This window comes from Convolutriloba macropyga, chromosome 4 (assembly GCF_964194025.1).
Source record: "Convolutriloba macropyga chromosome 4, txConMacr16.3, whole genome shotgun sequence".
Taxonomy (NCBI): domain Eukaryota; kingdom Metazoa; phylum Xenacoelomorpha; order Acoela; family Convolutidae; genus Convolutriloba; species Convolutriloba macropyga.
In genome coordinates this window covers 69,681,822-69,694,500 of record NC_134471.1, presented here as the reverse complement: position 1 = coordinate 69,694,500, position 12,679 = coordinate 69,681,822, and the positions used below count along the sequence as shown (strand labels likewise).

The following is a 12,679-nucleotide window of genomic DNA, read 5'->3' as shown; positions in this document are numbered from 1 at the left end:
ATTTTTCTAAACTTCTGCCAAATATTTGCAAAGAGCAAGTCCATCAGTTTATAAAAAGTTCTCTGCGAACTTGGTTTTCTTTTATTGTCAGGTCGGTGAAGGAATTGAAAACAAGAAAAAAAGTAATTGAAAAACCGGAAGAAAATCATCAATGTTAACACTGCAGCGGTTTTCCCATATTATGCTTGTTTGACTTTGAAACGTATATTTTGTGCCGTCGAACCAAAAATTGATCGAAATTCAGCTTACAGAATAAACTTGCGTGAGGTAAATGAAATACCAGAGAGTCAGCTTTTAGGAACGAAAAGTGGAAAAAAATTTAATTCATAATTTTTCGTCGATTTTTCACGTAAATACTTAAAACGGATATTTATTGAGCGCATAAGCTATTATATTGTTTAGTATTAAGTAGGTTATAGTATCACGGCAACTATGAATAAAATTTAACATTTAATAAAACTACTAACAAAATTTTAAACCAGACAAATTTTGACTGCGGTTTTTAAGAATGCTAATTTTTTGAACAGTAAGTGCTTGAAGCAATTAATCAATTCATGTATTTTGTGATAAACTCGCTCTGTAGAGTTTTTCAATCATTAGAATTATTCAACTTCTAGACGGTGATTGGTAGGCCAGTAGTCATATGAAGACACTGTAAAAATTTTCTAACACGTGATATAGAATTTGCCAACGAACACGGAATTATTCAAAGTAATCAAGAAGTAATGTAAATATACTTGTTTACTCATCCATAATAACCAACGCCCGAATACTTTAAATGTAAAAGCAACGAAAACTCTTCTCTGTCTGTTTTTCGTTATCAAAAAGGTAATTTAGAATGTGCTCCTATCTTAGTAATTAAATGTGATGGTATAATGTGAAGTGTCGGGTATTTTCAGATTCTACAAAAAATGAGATTTAAAAAGAACTTTAAGCAACAAAATAGCTATCTCATTATCATCAGTTTTAAAGTTAAACATTGTTTGACCTAATTAGTCGGAATTGTCCTCTATTTACGCAAAAATATTATTGCTGCCAGAATTTGAAGCTCTGGATTTTGTTGACTATTTGTGTAGAGTGAGGAATTTCATCTCAGCCGCCTCTACAGGAATGGGAGCAGGCAAAACTAAGTTTTTTCCTCATAATGTAGAATGTGTATCATCGAACAATTGAGCACCAAACAAGAACCATTACAATGCAAAAGAAGGTTTCCAGAGAGGTTTTGAATCGATGCTTCAAATTAACAAGACCGATATTTGGACATTTTTGAAGGTGATACACAAACAACAAGCGTTTCAAGAATATACCGTGGCACAACAAAAAGGGGAAAGCAGGTAGTTAATTGTTTTTGCCGCTCACGAATATCGACCATTAGAATATTTGCGAGCAACTGTTTCAAACATTTCATTTTTCGAACTGTTTCAACCTTTTGACTTCTATCTGTGTAAATGTGTTAGAATACAATTCATTTAATATAATTTGATTGATTTTAAATCTCTTTGACAGTCTTTTGAGGGTTTATTTCCGTTGGGTTTTTCCCTCGGGGTTTCTTTTCAATCTAATTTTGGTTGGGATTTTTTCCGCAGGGTTTTTTTCCGAAACCGGTTGATATACATTGCCAGCAGTTGAGCTAATCCTGCAAAATCTTGCGGCCTCTCATAAGATTCCTACGAAGCGTTGTTCAATTATAAAAGATCTTACAAGATTTTACCGCAATGCAGATTTCAGCCGCGTTTAGGTCTCTCAAGATTAAATTTTGGTTTCGATAAAGGACTAAGATTGATCTACTAAATTTTTTCAACCAAATAGAGAGTCAAGTGAATGCTCTCTAAATAATCCTACAGCCCCAAACAACTATTGAAAAATTCGGCTAAATTTTTTTATAAACTAACGTTTACCTCAAACTGAAAACTGCACATAAAAAGAGTTTCGCTCGACTCCTAAAAAGAACTTTGCTGGTCTCTAAAAGAACTTTCATAGGTCGAAGTGTAACCCCGGGTTATGTAAAATGACTATTCAGGTCTCAGTCTAAAAAATGAATGTGATTACCCTAAGTCTCAGTCAACGATAGGAGAATAGAAAAATGTTTCATGAATGGAAAACGGGGAAACAAGAAACAAACCTTAGACATTTGTTTTCCATTTTGGTGAGATAGCTTTCCATTTCACACATTAGAAGAGATCCTAAACTATCCAGTTTTTTAGTTTCTACCATCCAAATTGAATTTTCGGAATCCCACGGCTGGTAACACGGATTAGATGGCATGTCTGGAACGTGACTTTGCGACTGCGGTAACTTATCAAGTTCACTTCCGTTTTTCTCATCTTCGAAAAACTGAATTTTCTCCGTCTTTTTTGACGCCAGTTTCCGTTTAAACTCAAGGCGACTTTCTTGTTCAGCTTTAAACGTCCAAAAGTCTTTTGGCTTTTGGGGAACATAACTTTGAGTCACATTTTTTCGCTGTTCAGAGACAAATACCCAAATTACGGCAGGAACAACAATAAGTGATAACTTTTTCTGGCTTAAAAAGTTACTGATTAATCGCATTTTGAACAAGCAATGGCTTAGCTACGTTCATAAAACAAAGCGAAAATGTGCACAACAATAGAGATTGTCACGCGTTAATATTTACTTTTAAACCGTCTCGAGTAAATGTATACTTTATGGTTAATGAATAATGCAAAGTATCATTACCACCGTAATGATTAAATTGCATACTAACTGAACTCTGATTGATGAGCGTTTTTGAAAAAAAAATCTTTGCCAGATTGTGACATAAGAGAGAAAACAAAAAATACAAAAAGATTTCTAGCATGTTTTTCACCTCCCCATGAATTCCAAAATTCTACATTTCTGTCTTTTAATATGACCAAATTATTTTGAGGTCAAACTTTTATTGAAGCTTAAAAGAGATGACGTCAAAACTTCTCAAGATTTGAATTTTTGTGCAGAACCCCGCATGCACTTGGCTGTTACCTTCATAAACAGGAAAAAAAATTAAAGGTATTACAAAAAATACAAATCCTAATTATGATAGAAAATTTATGCCAAACGCGCAGCAGTTAGAGTGTAGCATCCATTCTCAAACATTTGATAATTTCGACTATCGGATAGCATAAGTAATGCAACTTCATTCTAGTAATCTGACACATCCTCAAGTTCTGTCCGTTCTTCTTACTGATAACTAAAACATAGCCGGTAGAATACAGGAAACGACTCGAAGAGTCGTGTAATATGATCACTAACCTAACCTTACCTAAAATAAGAACTGTCAAAGAAAAAATAACAATGAAATTAGTTGCTTAATGAAACTATCCAACTCGAGTATTAGAAGCAGTTCCCTATTACTATATATAAGTAGCAAAGCTGCTGTTAAATTTTATTGTTCGAAAACAGAAGTCAAGGTTCTAAAACAGAAGTCAAAGTTCGAAAATAAAAGTCAAACGTAAAGTCATGATCCAACTTGCGTCAGCTAAAAATAACAACCGGTAAAATACTGGAAACGTCTTGAAGAGTCGTGCAATGCAATAAACCCTTCAATTAACCCTACCTATTTCAGAAACATCGAAAACGAATAAAAAACAACGCAATATATAGTTAAAAACATCCAATTTTTAGTCAGAAATGTAGGTGGCGTTGGTAGTTGGGGAAAGGTGAGGAGGGTGAGGGGGGTAAGTAGTTGGAATGGAGGTGGTAGGTAGTGTGTTTGAGGTGGTATGTTGGTAAAGGGGTTTAGAATAGGTATTTTGGGTGGGGGATGGGGTGTAGTTGGTGGTGGTGGTGTCTGTGGTGGTGGTGGTGGTGGCGGCGGCGGGGGAGGAGGAGGGAGGGTAGGTGGGCGTGGGGCTAGGCTAGAAATGTAGGACGGACTTTTTTGGGATCAAAAATTCTCGAAACGACCTTTTCAACTTTAATTATTCCCGGCGGTTCCTAATTATTATACAATACAAACTAAGCTACTGTGAGTTCAATTTTCAAAAACAGAAGTCAATGCTCTAAAAGAAAAGATAATGTTGGAAAACAAGCCTAAAATGTTCAAGAGAAGACGAACTTGTGTCAGCTAAAAAAAATCTGTAGATTCTCAATACTCAACTTCGATTCGTAAAAATCTGTGGAATTTTAATACACCTCATCCAGTCGTAAAAACTCAAGATGAAATCTAAGTTTTAAATTTAGCAAACTGATGCCCCTTTTACACAATTTTGGCGGCAACTGTCTCAGATCAAACTCTAAAGGTACCAAATAAATTCTCAAACTTCTCAAAAGAATTGAAAACAACATGTGACTAAGTTGAAAATTGGAAGCTTCAACAAAATTTAATTTGGAAAAAAGGAGTATTACTAGAGCTGAAATTCGGAAACTTTTAGTTTGAAAAATGAGGCAAAAATGCAGTCCCGCATGAGCTTGTAATTAATGCTTTTTTTTTCAAAGAGTAAATTTTGGCCGAAATTCAGAAACTTTCACAATTATTTTTTTTTTTGCGTTGACTCCTTTTATTACAGAATCCTTGTCTCATTTTGACTTTTCAAAATCTCATTTAAAGTGTATTTCAGTTTTCTGCATTTGCTGTTGGCCTGTTTTTGACCTTCATTTGTCATAAGACTTGTATAAAACTTGTGTAAGGGGAGCTATATTGCAAACGGTCTTTTTTCTAGCAAAAATGAGTAGTAGAATTATGAGTATTACGCGTGTTGATTTTTCGTTGATGCTTTGGTATCATCGTAACATCGAAACAAAAATCTACTGATCCTTGCGAATTTTTTGACCGTTTTTTTTTTTCAACGTCGAATATCCTTTTGTGGAGCTTGCAGAAAGGTTAGGTTAATGATTCGATTATTTTAAATTTTAATAATGAAAAAGGAAAAATGGAACTTAAGCAGAACTTCGACCGGAAAAAGGGAAGACGAACTTGTTGAGCTTGAATAAAAATTTAGCGAAAAAATTTCGAAATACAAATGATCTACTATCTCTAGAAAAACATTTTTCAAGCAATTATTTCAATCCATTGCAATAGACAGTTCAGTTCAATTAGAACGTCTAGTGTTTTCTAGCTGAAGAGATTCTCGCAATCATCTATATAAATTGTCTTCTACTGCATGCCAAACCAGGCTGAAAAAATTGAGAAATTAATTCAAAAAATGAAAAAAATAATATAAGAAAAACGAACCAATGAAATAATCCAGCTTTCGCAGCGGCAGAAACTTGTGGTCAGATAGTTTATACATCCTACCTTCGAAAAATTGATTAATAAATTGAAGAAAAAAGTCTGGAAAGTAATAGAAAGCAAGACTATTTGCGCTAACTTTATCTCAAATTCTCAAAAAAATCATAAGTGAAAACAGGAGTAACTATGGGGCTGAATTTTGGAAAGGTTTGATTAAGAAAAATAAAGGAAAAAGGAGAAACGCTCGAGCCCGTAATTGATGTGTTTTATCCAAATATTAAAATGAATTTTGGAATACATTATCAATTTTTTTAAAGAAATGGTAACATGCGTTCTTTCTAGTTTTAGGTACCAGAGACCCAACAAACGTTGACTTACTAAAAATACATGATGCAGCCAGCAGCTAAACGTACTCGATTCAGAAATGACCCTTTCTGTTACTATCGTACACTAGATCCTCCTTTGTCATGGGCACGGTGGAGCATGCAGTCGAAACTAGCTCCTCACGCAGGAAATCATTGCGTTGGATACCTTTTTGGAAAAACAATATATCGTGTACAATTTCTTTCTGAAATCCGTTCATATAGAGACCATTTCCAGTTCATCTGCCCAATCTGAACGAAATTGAAATGCAGGAAGCGCATAGAGAAAGATGAATCGGCGGAACTAATGTCACAAATAAGCAAACAAGTCCAACTGTTGTCTTTTGTTGTGGTAAATCAGTGCAATAAGCGCATTGAAATAAAGTACCTGTACTTATTCTCAGCATTGATGTGGAGTAACGTAGAATTTTCAACAGAGTTTCAATAAAGACTCCACGTCAAGGAATCAACCGATTAGCTAACTCTAGGTGCATTTTAAGAATTTATAGAGGATGCATTGATCGCAGAAGGAAAGATAAAAGCAAATCTTTTGAACGTTTTCCTGTCAATTTCAAAGAATGGGGCGAGTATTGTGATGTCAGTATGCAGGAAGAAGCAAAAATTTGAGATAGTTTTATTGCCAGTATAATTGATAATGAAACTCCAAGTGGACGCATCCGGGAAACGACTGAACTACGACGTGAATAAACATTAGATGTACAGAAGGAACTTGAGACACGTATTTAAGTAAACCGGACGAACAGACTCAACACACAATCTGAAGAGGAAAAATCACTACTAAGTTTCAGAAGAAAAAACAGTCATCACACCATCATCAAAGACCCAAAGTTCACATACATGGAAGGCTCCAAAAAATTAACAGATCCGAACCATGAAGAGAAAGGTAATGCTCCGGGAAAACAGTGTCGCAATTAAGTCCTTGCAAGTTATTTCTCAAAAGTGTGTCGACCTTCATTTGTCATAAGACTTGTATAAAACTTGTGTAAGGGGAGCTATATTGCAAACGGTCTTTTTTCTAGCAAAAATGAGTAGTAGAATTATGAGTATTACGCGTGTTGATTTTTCGTTGATGCTTTGGTATCATCGTAACATCGAAACGAAAATCTACTGATTCTTACCAATTTTTTGACCGTTTTCTTTTTTTCAACGTCCAATATCCTTTTTTGGAGCTTGCAGAAAAGTTAGGTTAATGATTCGATTATATTAAATTTAAAATAATGAAAAAGGAAAAATGGAACTTAAGCAGAACTTCGAACGGAAAAAGAGAAGACGAACTTGTTGAGCTTGAACCAAAATTTAGAGCTTAACGGGCAATCCGTAGCATTTTCCATTTCTCACCCGCTGCACAAATTTTCAATAATTTTGTCCTGGTCAACTGGACCAAAGAATCTCAACATCTCATATCAAGAAATTCTCGAAAAACGGGGGTCTATCGAAAAACGGGGATAAATATGAGCACCAATGGAAAGTAAAGGCGTTAAAATTGACGGTGCTGATTTCACCATAGTTCACGTCGGCTGTAAGTCGCTCAACGGTAGAGATTTTTTAACTGATCTGGGATTAGCCAAAAAACAATCACTTGGTGTTATGGCAAACACAATCACTTCTAAACATAACACAATCACTTCAAATTTTAACACAAGCACTTCTAATCGTATTATTTTGATTGCATCTAAAATCATCTTGCAGGATACTTGGAAAAAAGGACTTGTATGGGATGATTTCCTGTCAGATGAGAGACAGAATTCAATAAAAGCTTAGATGGAGCAATATCTATATGTGCCAGCAAAAACATTGCCACGATGTTTTGTTTCTCCGAACGGGCCATCTCCGCTGAACCAGTTACATTGCTTCTATGATGCCTAACAGCTGACTTACGGCGCAGTCATATACGTCATATCTCAATCACCTAACCCCATTTCAATTGTGTTTGCTCAAGCTAGAGAAAAAGTTGGGCCATTTAGGCAAATCAGTATCCCGAAACTTGAATTGCAAGTGGCTGTGCTAGGTTGCAGACTAATGTAATTTGTTTCAAAGCAGCTAACAATACGTTACCTCAAGACCATTTTGGAGTGACAGTGAAGCCGTCCCTGCCTGGATCAAAAGCAAAGACAAAGTGGAGTTTTTTTTATTGCAAATAGAGAACAAGAGATCCGTAACAAGACACACGTCTCCCAGTTGCAAATTATCAGCAGAAAACTAAACCCTCAGACCATGTCTCCCGTGGAATACCAGCTTGTGACCTCAATGTGTTCTGGTTAACGACGCCAGCTTTTCTAGGTCATCCCGAAAGTCATTGGAAGAACTCCCTGAGTGAAAAGGAGATGAACGTCACAATGGAAACTTTTAACAATGAAAGTCTTATTGACAATCAGAAGATTCTCAACTTTGACGAAGTTAATGCGCTCGATGGCTTCTATCATAAAGTTCATAAAGAATCACAGATCGAAACAAAAAGGCAAACTAGAATTCAACAACAATAACCAAACCCGAAATTATCTCTTCAGAAAATCGCAAGAGAAGTCCATCAGCAACGCCATCAAAGATATCAAACAACACAGGCCTTTGTCAAAAAAGGTCGTCTGCTCTGTTTGTCCTCTTTATTTGAAAGTGTTTTTTTAGCGTTATTGACAGAACAAGACGAAGCTCGCTACCTTTTGATGCCAAGCACCCCCTCATCCTGGACTCTAAAGAGCTCAGCATTCGACTCGACATACAAAATGCCATGAAATTTGATTTGCATGAAATGCCATGATATGCACGTTGGGGTTGAGTAAAACCGCAACTACATAAAACAGTGAAGTCACATTCTTGAAATTAGAGCCTTCCTGAGAAGTTTGGCCTTCTAATGATTAGACTGTCACCGTTTCCGAGCACAAGGAATGCAGAAACCGAAGGCAGACCTGCCAGACATTTACTTCCAGGAAACGAAGTCTCTAGTTATCTTCACCAATGTCGGCGGGGATGACCTTGGACCGTTTGCCGTCGTTCATCGAGATGCAAAAGTGAAGACCTACATTCGCTTGTTTGGTCACAACAGCAATTCACCAGGAAGTTGAAGAGGACCACAGCACAGACAGGTTTTTGACAGCAATCAGTCGCTTCTTCGCTCGACGCGGTCAACCGCGTTTGTTTCTATCAGACCGCGGATCCAACATCCTGGGAGCAAGAAACTAGATCAGACGAAGACCACTGAGGTTGGACCACGACTGTATCACAGATCAGCTACTGAATCAGTTTGTCGAAAGAAAACCAACACCCCTCTTCCTCTGCTCCTCACTTCGGTGGGGTGTGGGAGAGACTCATTCAGTTTGTCAAACGAGCTCTTTTGTTGAATCTCGGTTCCGCAAAAACTACCCCAGATGTTATTGCCGCAATCGTCAGCCAAACCGATTGTCTTGTCAACTCGCCTCCACTCACCCAAGTGAGAGGCAAACATGAAGACGACAACTCACTCATCCCGAACCATTTCCTGCATAGCTCGGTTATGCGAGGTTAAGACCGCTTTAGGCAAATCAAATAGGCCAGCAGTAAATTAGTGCATGTTTACCACAATCATCCCACTACCAGGTTAGGGTTAGGTTTTGTGGGCCTGGAGGATGTTAATGCTAAAGATTGATCTCTTACGTTCATTTAGCTTTACCGCTTTTTGTGAGTTCATTTACCAAAAGTTGTAATGAGAAAAGTCATGATGATGATGAAATGTTGTAAAACTGGAAATGATATTCTTGCTTAAAATGTGTAACTTGAAACAAAAACATTTGCAACCAAACTAATTGAAACTTAAATCTAAGACTCAAGACAAGTGACGACCTATCACTTTTCCCAACGCGGACCAGCGGAGCCATGGCGTTATCCTTCTTTTAGCCAAAATATTGATTAAAGGAAATTTATTACTAAATAATTTATTAAACAATTCCGTTAGTTCGATTCCCGTTGAGCTGTTGTAGCAACAAAGAGTATTTAAAATATTTTCTGACAAAAAGGCCTGATTCAAGCTGGCATTCTTTCCCAGGTTCCTAAGTTCTGAAAAAAATTTAAAAAATATTAAACATAACCACCTAATTTTAAATGACCAGGGGGTGAATGGGGGGTGAGTGGGTAACTTAGAAGGGGGGTCAAATTGCAATGAATCAGAACCACCCTTCACTTCATAAAATTATCTTCTCAAAACGGCTTTGATGAACCGCAAGCATAGTGACTAGTAAAGTGTAAGGCGCTAAGAGAGCTGCTTAGCCAAATATTGCCCTCCGTGCTTCACCTGATCGATCCCGGTTATAGGAAAACAATTTAGCTTTTATCAAAAGCAATTGAGCGTGTCGGTGTCATAGTAAAATAAAATGTTATCCAAATGTCCACCACTAAAGGAATTTATAATACTACAGCTAAAACGTGCGCTAAGAAACGAAAAGTTGCGAGCAACATCTAGAAAAATGACTCATTGGCTTTTTCGCTCTCTTATTGGATCTTAGTGCAGTGTACAAACACAAATTTTTCTCTACATTTTTTTTGTTTTGAGGTCACCAAATACTAGAAATCTGAAAACGGAAAAAGACAATAAAAGTTCAAGGAAGCTCCAGATTAATACTGGCACTTTCCAAAGAGCGTCCATATCAAACGGATTTTGCTTCCTATTGTTCAGTTACTTCGATCTACAATTTTTTGTATAAATAATAGAAAAATTATCTCAAGGTAATCATAAAAAATTATGTTGCTTTTACTATAGTCAATAAAAATAACTTCCGGCGTTTTCAAGACCAATTTTCAGCGACCTTTCTCTGCTAAACACTTTATGTATTTTGTCAAATCTTTCAATATCAGTAATTGTTTTCTGTTGAAGCTCAATGTCTATTTGTAATCCTTCAAATTTTGTAAACGAGTTCATGTTAAACAAGGATGCTCGCTAATGTGCAAAGCTCAAAAACAACTTTTTTTTTCAAAAAAAAGTGTTTGAACGAAAAGACAGCCTCCGAAGCGAATAACTCAGCGGATTAAAAGAAATGCACTAGGTTGACGAGATATGCCAATATCAAGAAAGCGAGTTAAGACGAACCGCAAAATCAAACAACAACAAAAAACATTAATTACATCAAAAACTTTATCTCCGTTTTAAAGAACAAAAAATTATAACAAAGTTAATATAGCGTCAGATAAAACTGTAACCAAACAAAATTACTTGTAAACCACCAGAAAAGATATGAGACCGGGTCCATAATAAGCCTTGAGACCGGGTCCATAATAATCCATAACAATTAGACAAAAAAGAACAAAAACAGTAAAGTTTAAAAATTTGGTCATTTTTTCAAAAACAATTAATTTCAAAGTAATGAAAACCAATAGAAATCAACTAAAAAATCCCATAGGTTAACGATTTTCATTGCTTCTATAGAACGATATTGACCTTTCCTCATTCAAGTTTTTATGCGGTTAAGAAAACGACAAAAAGACAATAAATAAATTCAATTAAAACTTGACAGAAAACGCTGTGGAAGCCATAAGCCACGTTTTGGCCCTCAATTGCACCTTCTTTGAACTCGAATAATGTAGTATGTGACCTTTCGTTAATGATATTAGGTAACAAGTAGGCAAAAAACAAAAAAAGGCAAAATTAAGTAACACTTTTGTTTCTTTTTCGAAACAAAATTACTTCCAAAGTCAAAAAAGCCATTAATTACAGACAAAAATATTTAAATAGGTTCATTTATTAGTCCCAAGGAAGCCCTTGAGACCTGCAATTATCCAGAATATCTCTTACGTCTACAAAAAGGACGTCAATTATGAAAAAAAAATCAAAAATCATTTTTTTCGTGTTATCAAATATTTTTGAAAGTGAAGGCTTTCAAAACGACCAAAAGCTTTCAAGTAAACAACTAGATGAATTAATATTGAGCTGGTTAGGAAACCAATTGAACCTATCACTACTGAGCTTTGATTTTAATTGTTCTGTTCTTTAATTAATATTAAAAAGATCATTTTTTATAAAAAGACCGACAGATTACAATCCGAATTCTTTTTGGATTGTAACAGTCCAAGAAAGGTCCAAAACTAGCCCTACTAATGCTGTTCGATCATTAGGAGCACTTTATTTTTCCAATGTTATAGATATAGATAATTTTTTAGTTAAAATCAAAAATAAATGCTGCGTTTTTGATAATCAACGAGTAAAATTAGCGAAAAACGGCAGTTTTATTCACAGAGCACTCTCAACGGAATTTGAAGTAGGAATACCCCTTTTTTTTGTCTATAAAAATCGTATTAGTGATGTTTGGGTGTGCACTTCCTGCAAATTTAATCAAAGTGGACTACAGAAACTTATTTTGTGCTGTTTTTGATGAAAAAGGCTGAATTTAGAAACATTTAGCCGGAATTTTTGACAAAATTTAAAATAAAAATAGTTGACAATATTTTTATCCTTGAAAATGAAATCAATAACTTTTCTTCAAAATTTTAACAAATTTTAGCAAAATTGACAAAATTTTAGGCAAAAATTCCAGAAAATGTGTATAAAAACAATGGAATTATTTCTACTTTTCTCGATAACCTTTTCTCGACGCTTAAACCTCGATAACTCTCTTTAAAAAACAAAAAAAAACAATTTTTTAAATTCCTTATTCTATGCTGGATGAGTTTTCTAATGATACCAGTCTCAACTCTCTACAATATATCGAGCGTCGAAAATTGTCAGAACAAAAAAAAACCCATTTTAGTATATAGTTCCTCCCCCTTAAGAGGGGTCGGAACAAATATGAACTATTTTGCTCTATTTTGGATAGCACATTTATCGGGTTGCAAAATTGTCAGACTTCAGTGAATTGTCTTTCATGTTTTTGTTTAATGTTGTGAAAACTCAGAAATTCCTTATAGTTAGTATCAATTTTTTCATTTATTTATTAAATTATTAATAATTTTGTTGCGTGTTCTTCAAACAACTTGCCTACCTACCTGTGGGTATTGTTAATCTCACCTTTCAAAGATCAGTTATCTCCATTTCGGAGCTGACGCATTTTAAGAATTTTTAATTAGTGTTTGATTTCTTTCATTTTTGGAGACGTTTTTAACCAATCAGTTCAATGCGCAATACAGATACTTATGGCTTGTCAGTTTCCCATGGTGTCTCAAACTAGTGTCTCAA

General features: G+C 35.4%; 1 protein-coding gene across 1 annotated transcript in view; it reads right to left on the bottom strand.

Moving 5' to 3' along the window:
- LOC142338637 (uncharacterized) overlaps window positions 1-2,597 on the bottom strand; it is an 11,536-nt gene extending 8,939 nt beyond the window's left edge. The window contains exon 1 of the mRNA XM_075388481.1: window positions 2,123-2,597. Coding sequence (XP_075244596.1) covers window positions 2,123-2,547 — 425 coding nt within the window. The 5' untranslated portion in view covers window positions 2,548-2,597. The remainder of the gene's footprint in view (window positions 1-2,122) is intronic.
- Window positions 2,598-12,679: the final 10,082 nt, after the last annotated feature.